The sequence below is a fragment of the Malus domestica genome, chromosome 09, assembly GCF_042453785.1.
Source record: "Malus domestica chromosome 09, GDT2T_hap1".
Classification (NCBI taxonomy): domain Eukaryota; kingdom Viridiplantae; phylum Streptophyta; class Magnoliopsida; order Rosales; family Rosaceae; genus Malus; species Malus domestica.
The window spans coordinates 11384000-11402000 of record NC_091669.1 but is presented as its reverse complement, the minus strand read 5'-3'; the positions used below and the strand labels follow the sequence as shown (position 1 = coordinate 11402000).

The following is an 18001-nucleotide window of genomic DNA, read 5'->3' as shown; positions in this document are numbered from 1 at the left end:
TAGCCAAATCTCTTGCCCGAACACCTGTTAGGGAAAATAAATTTTAGTACCAAAAGAAGAATATACTAATAGCGAACTCCTTGAACAAAAGAATATTTAGCAAACTCCTTGAGATATGAAAAACGCATTCCTTGTAGTCGGATGAAAGCAGGAGGCTCCAGACCATCCTGGAGCATCAACTCCTATAGATAAATAATTAAAAATGTATAATTTTGTTCAATGCATATGCTTATACTGTGTTAGAACTTCCCTCCAAATGAACAATAAGCTTTATCATATTATCCTAAGAAGTGAGTTTTTGAATCCCATCTCACAGATTTTTATTTTCTACTTTCATGAAAAAAGACACATGTAAACAGTACACACAGTTATAAAAGACATTGCGCGCTCACTAACAACTTCCGTCTTCACAAATAAAAAATAACGCAAAGCTTAGGGCGCGTTAATACTTCATCTAAGTCCTGGAAACACAAAAAATGAGTTTTTAATTTTTTTTCTTTTTCATAGTCCCGATCTCTTCTTCGCGAGTCGAGATAGTCGCGTTCAGTCCACCAGTCGAAGAAAGAGAGAAAACCACCGATCGCCGATCGAGAGATTTCCATCGACTAAGAGGTATCACCTGCCGGTGATGGCCAGCGCCGACACCACCGCTTCGCAGCCATCGGGCCATTCCTCACTGGCTTCTCATCCTCTCCCTCTCTCTCCCTCCGTCCCTGTTACTGTCGCCGTCATCGGCCACCAAACACAATCCAATTTAATTCAAAGCTTATTTGACGCTGGTGATACACAAATCAGTAGAATCATGTGTGTTATGCATGGAAGCATGTAAGATCAGAGGGAAGCTTTTAACTGATTTTATAGTGTACTTCTGCAATGAAATTTTATGATTCGAGCTAATGTCTCGGACATGGTTACTCAACCGAGAGCTATAATATTTCTTTTCCGCCCACGCACCCCTTTTTACTTCTTTCACACCCTTTTAATTTTCGGCCTTCGGATCAGACCCAGTGCACAAGGCTTCCGCTTTACGCATGGTCTGGGAGAGGTGAATGTCGGCTAGCCTTACCCCCATTTATGGAGAGGCTGCTGCCAAGTCTCGAACCCGAGACCTACCGTTTATGGCCTTCGGATCAGATGAATTGAAAAAAAATCAAAGGATAGAAATTAAGCGGGAGAAGTAAAAAGGGGATTGTGGAGAGCACACCCCTTCTTTTCCGTCTGATGCAGTTGTTGGCTTTAGCACCAAAAATCCATGTCCAAAAACTTGCATTGGGCAGGAAACCACTCTAGCTAAGGGTGCTTCTGCCCTTGCTCATCTTCACCGTGATGCTGAAGAAACTGATGATATAACAATTCTAAAGATCACTCTAATCAAGGACCAAAGAAGTTCAGTGCAGAAAGCACTTTTCAAAATACCTTGTATGGAAAACATTGCTGAAGCTTACTCCTGAAGAACATAATAAATCTGGTGAAGCAAGCACTTTGAAAATTCCGAAATAACACAATTGTGCTCAGAATTTATCAAACTGATTAGATCATATATGTTGGGCCAATTTAGAGCAGTTGAAAAAATCGAAATTACAATTAGAAAACAGTGTAGCTTACCAACACGAGCAAAGGCAAAAGCCATTAATATGAACTGATGTTAAACAATGTATACAAAGCATAATAAAAACATGACAGTATGATAGACACAGATCGAAAACGAGTTATTTAACAAACGAAGAAAACAAGAAGCCTTTGTCATCTAGCTTGTGTTTGTTGTGGAGCTGGAAGGGAATACAAGGATTTCAGTTGTCTGCTAATAAGCTTACTGTTATGCATAGCCAGTTGAAGTTCCAAGTCATCCGACCACCATTGCTCTAACCCGTGAGCCTCCAGAAACTTCTGGTTTCCTTTGGACATCACAAACAGCTTCGCTGCTACTTGCCCGTTGGTTGGACGCACATTCTCTTTGTCGGCATTGGCTCCTTCTATTCCATCATGTTCGGTGTAAGAGCAGCAGATATAGTCACTATTATTTACGTATAAATGAGGAACCCATTTTCCCAAGCCTACACCAGGATTCTTCAAACCCGAAAAATTTGGTATCCAATTCTTCAATGCAGAACCAGGAGCATTATCCCCCTCTTCACTGCTGGCCTTAGTTGCACTGCCCAAAGGGAGCATTGACTTAAACCTCTTCCAAGCAAACCCTGCTTTCTCTCCAATATTTCTGAAGCTCATTGCTAGCGATACGGAAGGCGGGTTGAACAGATGAGTCTCCACATACATCCCTTCTTTGGCTAATGCTTTTCCTACTTGGAGAGCAAATCCGGCCCCCAATGAGTGTCCTGCAATACACACATTACTGCTTCCATACCGTTCAGCAACTGATTTCAAAGCTTCCATAGCTGTTTTGAACCTCACAGAACCCTTCAAGCTCTCCCAAGCAAGAAAACGAAGGTCGTCTTCAATATCCCTTCTCATAGTTGGACCTTTGAGTAATGTTCCTCGAAGTGCTAGAACCACCTTTGGCGCTCCGCTTGGTCTGATAAGTACAAAGTCAGCAAGTGCTGCAGATCGATCCCATTCCAGTATTGCCCCAAATATGGATCCATCTCTTTCATCGATTAAGGTTTGCGACAATTTATACTTAAAGGGTATCCACCATTTAGGAGCTAGAGCATGTGCTTCATCTCTATTCTCTTGTCTGTCGAGTTCAAGCAAATATATTGATTGTATGAAGCACGCGATTACAGTTCGTTTATAATTCCCGTCCTTCCTGTATGAACAGAAATACGAGTCATTTAACAAAATTGAAACCCTACATGTTTCTCCGTCCCCTAAACTACAGCTTCATAAGAATTAATTACTGCATAGCCATATGAGTGAGGCAACATATAAAAAGGTCGTACCCAGTGCACAAGGCTCCCGCTTTACGCAGGGTCTGGGAGAGGTGAATGTCGGCTAGCCTTACCCCCATTTATGGAGAGGCTGCTCCCAAGTATCGAACCCGAGACCTACCGCTCATGGGCGAAGGCACTTGCCATCGCACCAAGTGCGACCTCTAGTGAGGCAACATATATACTAGCTAAAATAGAAATATATTCAACATGATCTAATCTCAAAGGTTTAGTATAAGTACAACCCCGAACCAATTGCGCCTACATTTGAACCAAAGATAGCATTTGATTAAGCGATTTTAAATTCAGATCACGGAATCAACAATGTCAGAAACATTCTATCTTTATTTGTAATCATGTAATTTATGCTCTTGATATATGTTGCCAAAGCAACCAACAAACACAATCGAACCGGAAAGTCCATAATTTATCAATGTAAACATGGATTAGTAGAATCAAATGAGATAAAACTCCCAAAACCCCATAAATATAGGATCCCAAAATATAAGAAAGTCCCACTAAAATGAAGCAAAATTTGATACAATCACAAATGCACATTGGGTGAATCAGGTGGTGATGGGTCAAATCTACAATTATGTACCAAATTTATCGCCAATCCTGGTTGAAATTATCTGATTTGAGATCCAACAATGCATTTCCCTAATTAATCAACCAATTAACAAAAGCACAAAACATAGACAGGCAAAAACTCTGTTATCTTCTCTGTTCCAAAGGGAGTTTCCTTTTATGTTCCACAAAAATAAATAAAATTCAAAATTAATCATTCATCTCCAAAATTTCATGGGCAAGTTTCTAAATTTCCAAATTTTGTAAAAAAATCCAAAACTGAAACCCATTCTGCTAAAACAATTTAGCAACAATCCAACATATTTCAAATCTGTAAAGTTCCAGAATTTATGAAAATCTGAAATGAGTACTTACCAACTCGAGTTTAGAAGGTCTCTCCAATTCGGAGAGGTCAAATTGCGAGGTCCGGATACATGGAAAGCGTATGGATGAGCAGCCTCTGCTGCCACAACTTCCTTAGATATCTCCTCTCCGCCGCCGTGCTCAGTCATTAATGCACCGCCACCAGAAACAGCACCGCCTCTTTCTGCTGCTTCTTCTTCCTCTCTTTGTTCTGGGTTTCTTTGCATGATGAGGGGAGAGAAAGAGAAAGAGAAAGAGAGAGATGGAGTGGGGGTACGGAAAAAGGAAGGTGAAGTCTTTGAGTTGGTATCTGATTCGAAGAAGTTAATGGGAAATAGGATTATCGGCTTCCCTTTTAATTTTAATTTAATGATTCGAAACGCCTGGATTTTGTAGGCCTCCAACGGTCATATTACTGGCTATCTCCGTGGGTTCAATATCAAATGACCATATCACCCCTGCTCGATTTCAAGAAAAAAAATATCCTTATTTAAAAACATAAATGTTCAATTCTCGTATAGTGAAAAATTCAAAAATGCAACATAAATCATGAAAATAATGTTTATTTTTTTTAAATTTTATAGAAAGAATATAAAATAATTGGCTTGATTTAAAATCAAAAGCATAAAATGCATTTTTTAGATTGCAATAAGGCCGAAGGATGTTTTGGTCATTTGACTGTCCTTCCTGGAGTTTTAGCGTTTGATTGCACGCTGGATAATGTTGTGTCCCCGGTTAAAGAAAATCAAATTGAATATTGTGAATTTAGGATATCCTCAGGATCCTTCCTCAACGGTGATCCTTTGTTAGATTGTGGGGTCCATAGTGGCTTACTTAATCTAGAAGTTAAAAATATTTGGGAGCCAAGCCAACAACATATGTTGCAATAAAAACAGCCAAATCAAACCAACCCATCTCCATTAGGTTGGAGAATGTTCTAGATTCTGATTCATACACAAAGTGGCGTAGTTAGGATTTTCAAATAATAGGGTCATAATATTAGTAAAAAAAAATTCATTGGACCATTTCGTCGAGCACCTTGTATGCACTTGTCAATTCCTGTCAATATATGTCAAAAGTTTATGCCAACATATGTTGACAACTATTATTATTTGTAGAGGTTTGTCTAGGATGGATACTAGATATGGAGTAATGTTGAAAACTGTCATGCTTTTCAACTAAAGTATTTCATCAAGCACATAATCGCACAATAGAGTAATTGGAAGTTAGCCCTCGTGGTGAAAAAAATCGGATTTACCACGAGGGTTTAAATCAGATTTTTTCACCACGGGGGCTATCTTCTGATTACTCTATCTACACGGGGACCGGTAATTCAATTTAGCCTAGAAGAAAATAGAAGAAGTAGGAGGAGGAGGTTATAATTTAATTTGCCTTAATTGTTTATAGATGTCAAATATAATACACAAACAAATATACATGCGGTTTTCGAAGTTGTTGGGGTCAAGAACAAGTGACCCTATATGTTGGCTCCACTATACATACAGATGCGAGTGAAATGTATCATTTGTATTGAGTTTGATACTTAGTTATAATTCATTGTGACTTGTTATGTATAGATTAGCACCACGTTATAAAATAAATAATCGAAAAATCAGATCGAACTAGAGAGAGAAAACCGAAATAAGAAAGGGAAAACTTGATATAAGTCCAATTTTTTCAGCCAATAGTAAGAATAGTCCAATTTATTAAAATAAGTCCAATTCCTTAAATTTAATTATTTTATTATCAATAATTATCTATTCTATGATCAGATTTATTATAAAAATCAAATTTCTTCATAATTATCTCTTTGATTATTTATTTTTATTTTTATTTTTTGTTATTTCTTGTTCTTCCTCCTGCTTTAAACCACATTTATAGATTTTATTTTTAATTTTTATAATCAACCTATATCACAGGTTAATTATTTTTATGTATCTATATGACATATTCTTTTTTATAATCAACGTGCCACAAATTAATGTGTCTTGCTTGTAGGTATATTATGTTTTTTCCTACCTTTTAGTTAGGTTTCATATCTCGCTTACATGTATAATATATATTCATATATTTGTTACTTGAGTTAAGGTAGAATGTTTTGTAGATAATTTATGTTAGTATATTAGTTTTTGTTGTTGTAAGATATTACTTAGATTTTTTGGAGTTGAAAAATGCATAATATTAGAAGATTTTAATTGATTTTTAATATCTAAAAAAATATAAAATGAGTATAAAAGAAATAAAAACATGTAATTAGATAACTAGACTCACTCCTAAAAACCATCTATGTTTTTGGACATAGATCTAAAAGCTCCAAAAAGAAATAATGAGTTGACTAAATAAGTCAAAACTCAGATCAAACCAACCTTCCAATTTGGTTCTCGATTTGAAGAAAATGAAAACCGACTTACCAAACCGAACCAAAAATTAATCACTAGATAGATTAAGACTGATCCTAATCACTAGATAGATTAGTTTGATTCAATTAGGCTACTAAATGTGGGTGAGAAATAATAGTTTTTTTTTAAGTACAAAGATATATTTTACACCAAGAGGAGGGACAAGTTTGGTTAAGCTACACAATGGTGCTACCTAATTTAGTATCGAATTCGTCATCTACGAGATTCAAACCTAAAACCTCTCAATCACAAGTAAAGAGAAATGTCATCGGTAGAGAAATAATAGTTATTTTGCTTCACAAATATTTGTTTAATTTTCCACATGGACAAAAGACACGTTCAAGTGGTTTATGTGTCAATATGTGGAGGAGCAATTTCCCGCATTTATTTTAGTCCATATAAATAATAAATTGAGGTGTGGGTGTAATGCGACAGGAGGCGCAACTGAAGTATTAGCCTCAAAGGCCTCCATGGCCAATGAAGAACCTTGTAAACTCACACAACCAAATCTCATAGAATTATGGCCCTGAATTTAACTGCTGCTTCTTCATTTTCTTCTTCTTTTAGTCCTCCTCCTCCATTTCTAAACCCAAAGCACAAACCCCACCTCAAGTTGTATCCTTTTAGAACATATGCAGCTCATTCGTCAGACGGAACTGAGAGTTGGGTTAAAGAGGAAGACCCTCCCGCTTCTTTCTCCGGTATGCTTTTTGTTAGCGTATTATCGATTTAGTTCTTATGTGATCTGGGTTCGAAAAGTATGCTTCTTCATTATTTAAAACACTAAACTTTACTGGATAAGTCACTTTGTTTGAAGTAACAAGTCCTCTGTTTGATCAATTTAGTCAGCCCTTGAGCGTATCAAGAACACTGGAGGATGTTGTTAGTGGCTTCCTCTATAAGCACTTCTAAACAATCTAATCACAGCTTTTCACTTTCTGCTACATAAACAATCTAATCACAGGTTTTACACTGTCAGCTATATAACAATTTGATTCAACTAGCACCTAAGAGTAAGGAATTTAACATGCCACTAACACTCTATTTGCGGCTTCTTATATCATGTTTTTTTTTTACGGGAAGTGATTTCTGCACACCCTTTTGACCTTTTGCACTCTTCTGTTTAATTATGACCCTCGATCTCCCTTTTAATGTAATTGATAATAATGGAGAGAATTTCATAGCTATGTAATCTGGTATTCAACTTCTGGTTGCCAGCATCTTTTATTTCGTTCCCTTTGAAAAGCAGTTGATTTTCTTTTGGCATTGATTACCTGAAATTTAGAGTACATTGACTTCACTTTGTAACCCTAAAATGCTTGAAACACTTTTGATATGCCTTCTTCTTTATAGGATCATCGTCATCTGCTCGCACACAGCTGGATCTTTTGGAGCAACTTACCTCTTCTAGCTCATCAGTTAACGCCAGTATGCAATTCTGTCCATATACCGAAACAGACACAAAAACGTATCATGTGTTGCTCAGAAATTTGAAGAATGAGAATGCTAATAAGTTACATATTTGATTGCCAGGTTATGTTAGTGATGGCAACTCCCGAAAACTTACAATCCGTCAGCAGCTAGCGCAGTTGGTTGGGGACAGAGACGGGGATTTCGTCATTCCACTCGGTAAAAACTTTAAAAAGGTGAGTGCCAAGGCTCTAACCGTCTCTCAGAAGCGAAATATCAAACGACAGGCTTACTTAAACGAAGTATCGAAGAGGAATGATTCAGTTTTCTTTGCCACCATTGGAGCATTTGTGCTTGTTCCACCTCTTGTAATATTAGGAATCGCCATATTGACAGGTTATGTACAGCTTTTCCCATGACATATATACTACTGAACTAGTATAGAGAAATTCAGTTAACTATAAAATTTGGAGATGCAGTGCTTCAAATGCTTCATTTTTTGTTTAAAGGGGGGTACATACACCGACTTCTTGGAATCGCATTCCCTTAATGACTTGGTAAAAATCTACAATCTGTTTATATTCACAGAATCTCCAAATCTTATACAGAATCCTACTTACAAACTTCAGTTAATGGTGTCTGTTACCAAATAATTTCAAAATATACCAGCAAAAACACCATTAGTTCATCTTATTGGAAGAATTCCTCATCCCAACACCCAGTGTTTCACCTGCTACAAACACCAACTATTCCTAGAGACGAAGGGAAAATGATTCCCGCAAATCCCATTTTCTCCTTCTACACTCCTCCCTTTGCTTGTCCCTTGATTCTCCTTTCGATCTATTCAATCCAACGGGAGAAGAATAGGGGAGAGAAAGGGAATGTGGAAATCATTTTCTGTGAAAAAGTTGAAGACATATATATTATGTATTAAGAATAGGAGGGAACACTTCTCAGCAAGAATCAGTGACTGCTCGCTTTTGCTTTTCTATTGGCAAAAGGACTTGATCTGCAGTGGGCCTTACTGGTTCATGGCCCAGAAGCACTCCTTGCTTTTGGATGTACCACCATTTGTCTTGGAATAGGTAGAAGAAGGTCATGAAAGAGACTTGAGCAGTGAAAATTATGGTCCAAAGCTTTATGCCTTTTGAGGTCCTCTCATGGTAGGCTTGTAGTCCTGTGTATATGTTGAGGATCCCAAGCAGTGACACTGCAGTTCCAAGAATCCAATGCACAGAAAACCATACGCTTCTTCCCTTGGATCCCCTGTATAGGAATAAAGAAAAACTGTAATTAACTCGTAAGTTAAATTATTTTTCGCCTTTTGTTTCCTCTCACACACTTACTGAAGACTCGTTGCGGAGTTTCTGTACTTTTAGATTTGTTGTTTTGATAAGGCGATATTCAACTACTTTAAACTATGAAGTGGGGGGTCAAGCTTTGGTAAATGGAACAGGCCGACTGTTCAACTAGCCTAACCCACATTTGCGTATTTTTGCTCTATCAAAGCAAGTTCAACGTTGTGCATTGCCAGGGGGACCGGCTGCTCAAAAACCCAAATCGCCAACCTTCCTTGCTCCAGCCCATGCGAGCAATTGGGCTAGGGGCGGGCCCGTGGGAGAGGGGAGGCAGGAATCCACGGCCCGGGCACCTAAGGCGCGCTGATGCAAGGCTGACTTCATGATGACGTCAGCCACGTTATAAAATTAATAAAAAATGTAAAAAAAAAATTAATAAAAAAATCTAAAAATTAAAAAAAAAGATTTAATTTTTCTATAAATATCTTATCATTATCTTCTAACTTACACCACAATTTTGTATTTTCTCAAATACTTTGGGTTGTAATTTCTTATCTAATGACACGTGGTACAACGAGACTGATTAAAAATCATATCCGAAATTACAAATATATTTTTTTATTATTTTATAAAATAATAAATACTAATATTTTATTATATATTGCTATGGCTATTCAGTTTAGGGATGGAGATGTAAAAGATAATTACTGTTTATTAAAGGCAGTTACTATTCACTGTAGGGGATTCAATAGGCTGTTGCCCGGGGGTACCTTCCAACACTGGAAGTGCTTTCAAACAACCACACTTTCCTAGCACCCCAAAGATAAAGCACATTCGTTTTATTTTGTTTTGGTGAGGACATTTGGATTTGATAATTTACCTTTGTGGCCTTATAAACCCTATTAGGGCTTGCAACCATATGAGGCCATATAGGCCTAAGCCAACTCTTTGGTGTTTATTGTTGAAGGAGTTGTTGAAGTTTCTGAAGGACATCACTGCTGCTGCTGTTGCAAGAAGGATAGAGAGCATCTGTTGAACAAAACTAATCAAGCAAGAATTAATTAAAGTCATGTCATGTCGTAATTAATCGAATCGAATCAAAAGCCACTACATATAATTAGTTGTGTGAATGATGGGATTTGACATCAGGGAAATTCAGCACCTAACACTATAATTATGTTCCACACACACATGTAATTTAAAATGAAAAAAAATCAGAAGCTCTGAGTTTCTAATTACCCAGAAAATTATAAAGATACTCCTGTCTTGCTCTCTAAGCATTAATCATAATCTCCTTTAAACAAAAAAAAAATAATTTTTTTAGTTTTAATTTCCTTTCACCATCTTTATAAGTAAGAGCGGGGTATCTGACCCTAATAAATAAGCATGTAGCTTAAATAATTTAGTTTTCATAAACACTGTAGTCTTTTTATTTATTTATTTATTTATTTATTTATTTATTATTATTACATGGAAGGTAGGGTTTGAATCTGCGAAACTCTTCATTGAAGAGAAATATCCTATTCACCTAGGAAATCTACCACTTGCATTTTTAATCTTTTTTTTTAACCAAAAACACAAAGCAAAATAGGAAAGACGGGTGAGTCAGGTTTCATGAACAAAGCAATTTTAATCGTTTTTAAGTGAAAGAAATCTAAAACTATTGAAAAGTCTAATTCAATGTTAATCTAGATTATTAGAGAGCAGAATGATAATGTAACAGTAAATAGATGAACTTGCCTCTGAAAAACCATGAACATAGAAAAGAATTCTGAGCCTTCTTCCACATTCCTCTCTCTGTGACATTCTGATAGCAAGTATTCCTACAGGCATCAAGAACCCCATCGAAGCCCAAAGAAGAAACCCGTGGAGTCTGATTTCAAACGATAATTTGTGACTCATCTGCTGTAAAAGTCATGCACCAAAATTCTGAGTTATGAGCATTTGAATTCCTTCACAAAGTAATTAGATGGAGTGGAGTATTACCTTATGAATGTTGTCTTTGTGACTGCCTCCACCCTTCATGTGTTCTTGAGAGGAGCTGACGAGCGGCGAAACAAGAAAAAGAAGAAGACTTGAACGAATGCAGAAGAAACCCAGTTTCTGCAGAAACTTCATCTTGCTTTCTCTATGATAAAATGAAGAAACAAACCCTAAGCTTAATATTATATATTTGGAAAGCGCTTTGGATGTCAGCTGCAGACAATAAGGCACATGCAAAATACCCCACTTCAAAAACAACAGATATGTCAAAATGTAAGAGAACAAACTGATCAAGAAAGATGCTTAAAAGTTTGTGAGATTAACCATTCAGTCTGTTTCTTTTGGCTTAAAAGAATGCTAAGTGGGATGTCTTTAATGTAATAAGGATGGGAATTGCATGGACGTTGATGGTCTAAATGAATGAGAGTAAGAAAAGAAAGTGGAGGATAATTGAAATATGAATTGATGTTTCAACCTTGTGGGGTTCCACTTTGACATACTTTTTGGGTTGATGGAAGAGTGTGGAATTTCATCGAGCAAAAAGAATGTCAGGTTTTCTGCTCTCCACTAACCAATATATGGTGTGCCTGTACATAACTCACAAGTCTAACATGTTGCACCAACCCATTGAAAAAACACAAAGCATTTCACACTTAACAGTAAAGGATTGTCCTAGCACTCGAAGTCCCAAGTTCAAATCTTCCGTTTTTCATTTTTGTTTTGTATAAAAAATAAATAAAACATCAGTAAACTTGTTTTTATTGTTTTCTTTATTTCCATTAGAGCTCGCTTTGGTGTGATGAATTTTAACAAAAAAATATCAAAAATCTGATAGCGGGCGGGCGGACCTTGACGAGGATGTTAGGCAATCAAGCGAGGGAGGTCGTGACACCCCTGGTATTGCGTCTCACATTGGTAAATTACTAGATCGATTTATTTAGTAACTGATCCTTTTAAATTTTAACTCAGACTAATCCAAGCTGTTAAATTATCCATGATGTAGAACAGATGGCGAAGTGAAGTAATTAGTGAATAGTATGGATCATTTCTCGGTATTTTAAGAGGCAGGTGGACCAAGACAGCGTAGGTCATGCATATATACTTTTTGGTTGTGGGAAATCTAATCTTTGATTGCATAAGAAAAGCTCTGTGTGTGTTGTCCTCCCTTTTCAAATACAGCCACCTCTGGATTCCTTCAAATTCATGATTACCATTTTGTAACTTATACGTGTTTGACACAGACCCTTATCTTATTTTGATGTTTTTTAGTTGGTAACCTCAATCAACAATCTAATATTCTAAACCATATTAATCTTAAAGCATAAAAACGTTTTTGTTCTCCTGATAAAAATAGAGAATGATTAGGCGAGATTAGCTCTTTGTAACAGCGCATGCAGAGTATGTAAACGAAAAAGGCCATTGCACTCGAAAAGCGTCTTTGCTTTATGTTTTTATAGGTTGGGAACTAAAGTAGAACATAATGCACATTATTTGATCTTTATCAAAACTCTAATACAGTTTTGATTGAAAATGATGATAGCTCGACAATAGCAGAAACTTGTATATTATATGAAACTCACCTAGTTGTCAAATGTACTAGTAATAGCAATAAAACTGGATGTAATTATAAGAAGCTTAGGCTTAATCAAGTCAAGAATAACTTTGTTTATGAATTAATGAACTTTCAGATAAAATTATTTCTCCTCATATGATACATCATATGATTATTTGTACACAAGAAATTGAATCCCTATTGTAGGAGATAATTAAGAAGGAAAAAGGTTTCACTATACCATTGATAGGATTTTTAGTACTTACGCAAAGAGGGTTAAAATCACATAAAATACTTGTAAGAGTACAAGATAGTTGCAGTAAGAATGCTTATGCAAGGTGGTTCTCGACATGAATTATTTAAAACAATTAGCACTTCAAAAATCTTATTTGACACTCCAAACTTTCTATAATTAGAAAAAAAAAAATACACTTGGGAGGAGTGTAGAATGAGATTTTTGTAGTACTAATAACAATTCCCTATGTGAAAACCAAATCTTAATTGATTATTTGAAACAAAATTTAGAAAATGTAGATTTTGAAATTTAAAATAACAAAGTTTAGGAAAAGTCGTTGATTTTGAAACACAGTTTTACTGCAGTGATTTGCAGATAATATAGGATTAGGATGTTAAACATCCTTAACAGGCTGTACGTAAGAAGAACCATGATGAGATATGCTGCTTTATAATTACCACATACTAAAGGAGGGATACATCAGAATATCACATGAACCAATCATAAAAGTTCCTAGCTAATGTTGACATGTCACATTTGATTTTAACATACCAACTGATGGCATTTTGGGTGAGGGTTGACCCACAGAAAAAGAAAAAGCTAAATAACCAAAATGGTCCATGAGATTTGCATAATTCATCATTTTGATCCCTAACATTTCAAATCGATAAAAGTGGTCCCTGAGATTTTCCACCATCCATTATTTTGGTCATTCCGTTAAAAACTCCGTTAAGTATCCCGGAGCTGTTGGCCAGAAGTTTGGACAATTTTCAAAGCTTCGTAACTCAATTGTTTCTTAACCAAATTCGACCCATAATATATAAAAGGAGGATTGGGATTTCAAGATTTACATGCCTGCAATTTGGCACTACTAGCCAAGCAAGGCTGGCGATTTTTACAGCAGCCGGACTCCCTGGGCACACCACATGTCCATTTAAAGCGAAGTATTCTCCGGATTGGCATGGCCAAGGAAGCTGCTGATGCTGCCTCTCAAGCGAAAGATGGTGAAGTGCTTGGTCGACTCAAATTGACTCTCTCACAAAATGTTGCAGCTTCATCAAATTTTCACACTTTTAGGGACCGATTCGTTTCTTAGTTTTTTCTGCCTCCATCCTATCCCTTTGTTTTAAATTTATTCTTGTCGACGATGCGTGTGCATATTCTTGACATTGTACACGACAGGATGAATATGTTTTAAGGCGAAGGAGTTTCATTTTCATACACGATATATTGTAAGCATTTGTGAATTGGGGCCATCAGTTTATGTCATATGATCATAGTTTAGTTTTGGTACTACAAAAAGGATTTCATGAATTTTAGTCGTGTTTTTCCAAATTTCCCGCTCTTTTTTCCGCTCGTCTGTGACCACATTTGATATCTATCCTGCCAGAACAAGGGAAACACTCTAGTTTATTACATTATGTTCTCAGAGTCTCGGATGGATAATCGATACTCCGAATCTGAATTACATTACAACGGTTTTCATCAAGGCGAACAACTCATGCAAATAGGCTGGAAGAAATGCAACACAAAACGTCGATACTTGCGCTAATGACATAAGATAATACTTTTAAGGAACAAGCTCAACCGTGACCAGATATGCATCTTGTTTACCCGGTCACCTTCAGGGATGCATAAGCTGAATTCTCATACTTGCCATCCCACCTGCAATTCAGTAAATAAAAGCATACTCGTCATTCTTTCTTTTCTTCCGTTGAACTACCGATTAGCCACAGCGTTGTTCAGATACAAGAGATACGAAGCCGCATTTACCTGTTTTCTTCCTGTTCCTTAATCTGGAGCTCCAAATCTTCTTCGAACGGCTGGAAGACCAGGTCTAGTTTCTTATCCACCACATTGTCAAGAGACGGCGGGTTCCACTACAACCAACAACAATACACATTTTCTCGTCTTTAGATGTGACTGTAATCTTTAGATAATTTGATCTCTGGTAGTAACACATAGAACCGGTAAACGATTAATGGAAAGAGAGGGATTACCTTGGGAGCATTATCCTTGTCAATAGTGAGAGCTCTAATACCCTTCATATCAAAATACAAGATTAGTACACTCCGGAAGCAGGGAGCGAGATGGTATATTCAGCGTAGGAATGTCCATAGTAATATGGTCTAGTTAGTTATCGTTATACAACAATTACCTCATAAACATCCTCAGAAATTTTGGACCGCAGTATATTTATTGTGAGTCTAAATTCCTTCTTCAGAGATTCAGGCAACGTTTGCTTCCTGCCTTCTCGAATCTGGAGAATAAAATGGCAGAGGCAACTTAAGCACGCAATGCATCTATCGAAAGCAAAACGAATTACGCATGGGTTGGATTCCCGTGGATGTTCAAATCAAGAGAGACACAGACCACAACAGATGATGCATCTTTAGGTGAGTCTTAAAACATAAATCCTTTCAGGCTTGCATTAACCAAAAACACACGAAAATTCCCCCCTAACCAAACAATACCATGGCCACGAGGACTCAAAACGCAATATGCATCTGATCAAACTGCAAGAAATCGTACCGATCTCAGTGTTATTCTCAATCCCGTAGGGGATGATCTTTTTAAGCCCTTGAGATGTGGACCTATCCATCCATTTCCTTCTTTCTTTGCCTCTACTTCCTGGGAAACAAACACATTTGTTGAATTTATGCTTGAGAAAATGCATGAATCTATAATTGTTCGTTTATCTGTTAATTAAGAAATGAAAAAAAGCAACTTACAAATGATTGTATAATCTCAGCCACTGTATCTTTGGAGAAGCACTCGTCAATTATTGACTGCCTGTAAGGGGAGGAAAGCATAATGATATCGATATAAGGAGCTTAGTATGTTGATTCAAAGGATTGAAGTAGAACTAGAAATTAAGAATCAGCAAGTAAGATTTTTTTACTTGTTTAAAACACTTTCTTCATCAGGCTTGACTTCCACAGAAAATTCTTCAATTGCAGCTTTGACCGCGTTCTCATTTCCGGAGTTCAAACTTATCAAACGCTTCTCTAGATCGGATAATTTCTGATGTACATTGTACAAAACCCATTCAATATAAAATTTCAGTTTGATATAATAACTACAAAGAAGACTGAAATCAACTTAGCTGATATCGTTACCGATGACTCAAAACAACCATAGAAAATGTAGTAAGGTAAAATGCAGTCATTTAGATTTTCAAATCTTCTGAGGCAATCCTTCCAACTTTCCAAGACTTGGTTTTCGGTGGGGAAAAAACTATAGTGAAGAGTGAGAAGGGGAAAAACTATAGTGAAGAGTCAGAAAATTACCTCAAGAGGGACAAAATGGGTTGCCAGTCCAACCGCAACCAGTTCCTTACCATTCAGTCTTGCTCCTGTTAAGCCCAAAAACTCCCCTGCATTCCCCACATGATATCAATCAGTTTCCGAAAAAATGCTGGAAACTTTGTTTTCCTTTTTTCAGCATGCTTACCGAGAAACCCAGGAAGATGGGAATGCATATATGAGAAACCGCAATCTGTATGAAATCCAATACTAGCTTCTGGAGTGGAAAAAACCTATCATGAAATATACCACAAAAAGTTTTGATGTCACTGTGCAGAAATAGATATCAAGCCGATGAACACCAAAGATAGAGATGTTACTCACAGTTTTTTCAGTGACTACTGAGAACTTCATTGGGACCATCAAAGATGCGCCTCCACCCATTGAAATTCCGTGGACCAGAGCCACCTAACCATAACATGAATGTTTCGGTGATACCTTCAACAACGACGTAAACTTTAAATACATGCATCACACGAAAGCTAGGATTACTTTCTTTTGAAGCATTACCTGTGTTTTCTTGTAAGTATGAATGTGGTAGCAAAGCCAATACATTCTGTAAACAACTTCAAGGCAGGAATCCTCTGCCAAAAGAGATTTATGGGCAAGTTCACTTTCGGTATACATTAGGAACTTAAATATTTTCGCAAAAGAGAGCGCTTACTTGATTTCCTGCCGTCATAGAACATTTTCAAGTCCCCGCCAGCTGAAAAAGCTCGGCCTGATCCCTACACAAGAACACCAGAGCATGTCAAGTGGCTAGGCCTAAAATCTGTATTGTTATGTTTGTAGCCGAAGTTGAACTGCTTCGTTAACATTGTATATTGGCGTTTTAAACAAGGAGCACCAAAGGAAGTTCAAGATTCCGGGATCGTTGGAACTAACCTTGATAATTACAAGCTCAGCATTGTCATCTTTTTCCCACTTTTCCAAGTACTCAGCTAGCAAAGAAACCTGATTGCAGTAAAAAACTAAATTAAAAACCCTAAGTACCTAGCACAATAAAATCTGCCGCCGTCACCTTCTTTCCAATTGCAGATCTCTCTTCTACACAGAGATCTGTCCCCCCCCCCCCCAACCTCCTCTGGTCAACGGATGCGTTCAGATACGTATCCGGAGCATATCGGCACGTATTGGGCACGTATCGTACCCCAACCCTACCGAAAGCACAAATAGGAGCATATCGACTTTATTTAACGTACCACTTTGGATGAGATGACATTCAATTGACGAGGCCTGTTCAGTGTGATCAACCTCACCCGCTCTATTTCTTCTCCAACAAGAACCTAAAAAATTATTCCCACAAACACACGCGTCAAGTAATTCGCAGGCGGTAATTTAGCAAAAGTAAAAGAACAAAGTTTCTCTTTTGATTCAGGCAATTAGGAATGCACAAGGTAGATTACCTCATCAGAAGTTACAACTTCCTGAGCCATTTAAACGAATAATTAACTCGCGGGTTATAATCCAACGAACTGTACAAACAAATTAATCAGAAAGTGGGGAAAATATGAACTGTTTAATCCCAGATAATTAAGATAATTAGTTCCAGAATTAGGAGCACTGAAGTTCAAAATTTTGAGATGAAAGCCGAAACAGAAACAATTTATCAAACGAACAATGACAACTTACGTTATCAGGAGAAGAAGAAGTTGCAAAGAGGAAAGTTGGGTTGTGAAGAGAAGGTGATGGGGTTATTAATGTGTTGTTGTTGATAGCATCCCAAGTAACTGGTCTGGTAGAGAGAGAGAGAGAGAGAGAGAGAGAGAGCATATGATTTGGTTTGGTAGAGAGAGAGCATACGTTTTGGTTTGGTAGAGAGAAAGCGAGCAAATGCGTCTAATATCTACCCACCACCACATTCAACTATCCTTTGACTTCATTACACCTCTACTTATTTACGCCATTTAATTCTTTTTTTATTTATTTAATACAAAATTCAGAAATAAATAGGATGTCTAAAAAGAATGTGGAAATCACTCTATTCTTTTCGTACTTTGGTTC

At 37.0% G+C, this 18001-nt stretch overlaps 4 protein-coding genes across 5 annotated transcripts; 1 reads left to right on the top strand and 3 right to left on the bottom strand.

Annotated features, from left to right (window-relative positions):
* Positions 1–1563: 1563 nt before the first annotated feature.
* LOC103443178 (GDSL esterase/lipase At4g10955-like) lies at positions 1564–4190 on the bottom strand. The gene is made up of 2 exons (XM_008381976.4): positions 3828–4190; positions 1564–2764 (listed from the first exon to the last, which is right to left on the bottom strand). The coding sequence occupies exons 1-2, from the start codon at positions 4040–4042 to the stop codon at positions 1744–1746; spliced, it is 1236 nt and encodes a 411-aa protein (XP_008380198.1). The 5' UTR covers positions 4043–4190; the 3' UTR covers positions 1564–1743.
* Positions 4191–6610: 2420 nt separating this feature from the next.
* On the top strand, positions 6611–8098 carry LOC103443173 (uncharacterized). The gene is made up of 3 exons (XM_008381969.4): positions 6611–6915; positions 7568–7642; positions 7748–8098. Exons 1-3 carry the CDS (start codon positions 6735–6737, stop codon positions 8041–8043), a joined length of 552 nt encoding a protein of 183 aa, XP_008380191.3. The 5' UTR covers positions 6611–6734; the 3' UTR covers positions 8044–8098.
* Positions 8099–8103: 5 nt separating this feature from the next.
* On the bottom strand, positions 8104–11333 carry LOC103443174 (cytochrome b561 domain-containing protein At2g30890-like). Of its 2 annotated transcripts, none has more exons than XM_029108166.2 (4): positions 10909–11333; positions 10663–10827; positions 9803–9951; positions 8104–8890 (listed from the first exon to the last, which is right to left on the bottom strand). In XM_029108166.2, the coding sequence occupies exons 1-4, from the start codon at positions 11038–11040 to the stop codon at positions 8578–8580; spliced, it is 759 nt and encodes a 252-aa protein (XP_028963999.1). In that variant the 5' UTR covers positions 11041–11333; the 3' UTR covers positions 8104–8577. The 2 variants fall into 2 exon arrangements, with proteins under 2 accessions (XP_028963999.1, XP_008380193.2); XM_008381971.4 differs by having other exon boundaries at positions 10663–10824; positions 10909–11186.
* Positions 11334–14076: 2743 nt separating this feature from the next.
* Positions 14077–17865, bottom strand: LOC103443175 (3-hydroxyisobutyryl-CoA hydrolase-like protein 5). The gene is made up of 16 exons (XM_008381973.4): positions 17630–17865; positions 17404–17472; positions 17200–17283; positions 16883–16951; positions 16662–16725; positions 16508–16581; positions 16322–16405; positions 16146–16230; positions 15983–16068; positions 15595–15716; positions 15425–15485; positions 15225–15323; positions 14851–14952; positions 14693–14734; positions 14466–14572; positions 14077–14357 (listed from the first exon to the last, which is right to left on the bottom strand). The coding sequence occupies exons 2-16, from the start codon at positions 17431–17433 to the stop codon at positions 14303–14305; spliced, it is 1164 nt and encodes a 387-aa protein (XP_008380195.1). The 5' UTR covers positions 17434–17472; positions 17630–17865; the 3' UTR covers positions 14077–14302.
* Between the last annotated feature and the right edge of the window lie 136 nt (positions 17866–18001).

Excerpts from the sequence above, each read along its gene's own strand:
- LOC103443178 (XM_008381976.4), bottom strand. The coding sequence starts at position 4,042 with ATGCAAAGAAACCCAGAACAAAGAGAGGAAGAAGAAGCAGCAGAAAGA. Across the intron at positions 2,765-3,827 it reads GACCTTCTAAACTCGAGTTG|GAAGGACGGGAATTATAAAC; the intron begins GTAAGTACTCAT and ends CTGTTCATACAG.
- LOC103443173 (XM_008381969.4), top strand. The coding sequence starts at position 6,735 with ATGGCCCTGAATTTAACTGCTGCTTCTTCATTTTCTTCTTCTTTTAGT. Across the intron at positions 6,916-7,567 it reads CCCTCCCGCTTCTTTCTCCG|GATCATCGTCATCTGCTCGC; the intron begins GTATGCTTTTTG and ends TCTTCTTTATAG. Across the intron at positions 7,643-7,747 it reads TAGCTCATCAGTTAACGCCA|GTTATGTTAGTGATGGCAAC; the intron begins GTATGCAATTCT and ends TTTGATTGCCAG.
- LOC103443174 (XM_029108166.2), bottom strand. The coding sequence starts at position 11,040 with ATGAAGTTTCTGCAGAAACTGGGTTTCTTCTGCATTCGTTCAAGTCTT. Across the intron at positions 9,952-10,662 it reads ATGTTCATGGTTTTTCAGAG|ATGCTCTCTATCCTTCTTGC; the intron begins GCAAGTTCATCT and ends TTTGTTCAACAG. Across the intron at positions 8,891-9,802 it reads GGGTTTATAAGGCCACAAAG|GGGATCCAAGGGAAGAAGCG; the intron begins GTAAATTATCAA and ends ATTCCTATACAG.
- LOC103443175 (XM_008381973.4), bottom strand. The coding sequence starts at position 17,433 with ATGGCTCAGGAAGTTGTAACTTCTGATGAG. Across the intron at positions 15,324-15,424 it reads CTGAGATTATACAATCATTT|GAAGTAGAGGCAAAGAAAGA; the intron begins GTAAGTTGCTTT and ends TTTGTTTCCCAG. Across the intron at positions 14,573-14,692 it reads ACAAGGATAATGCTCCCAAG|TGGAACCCGCCGTCTCTTGA; the intron begins GTAATCCCTCTC and ends TGTTGGTTGTAG.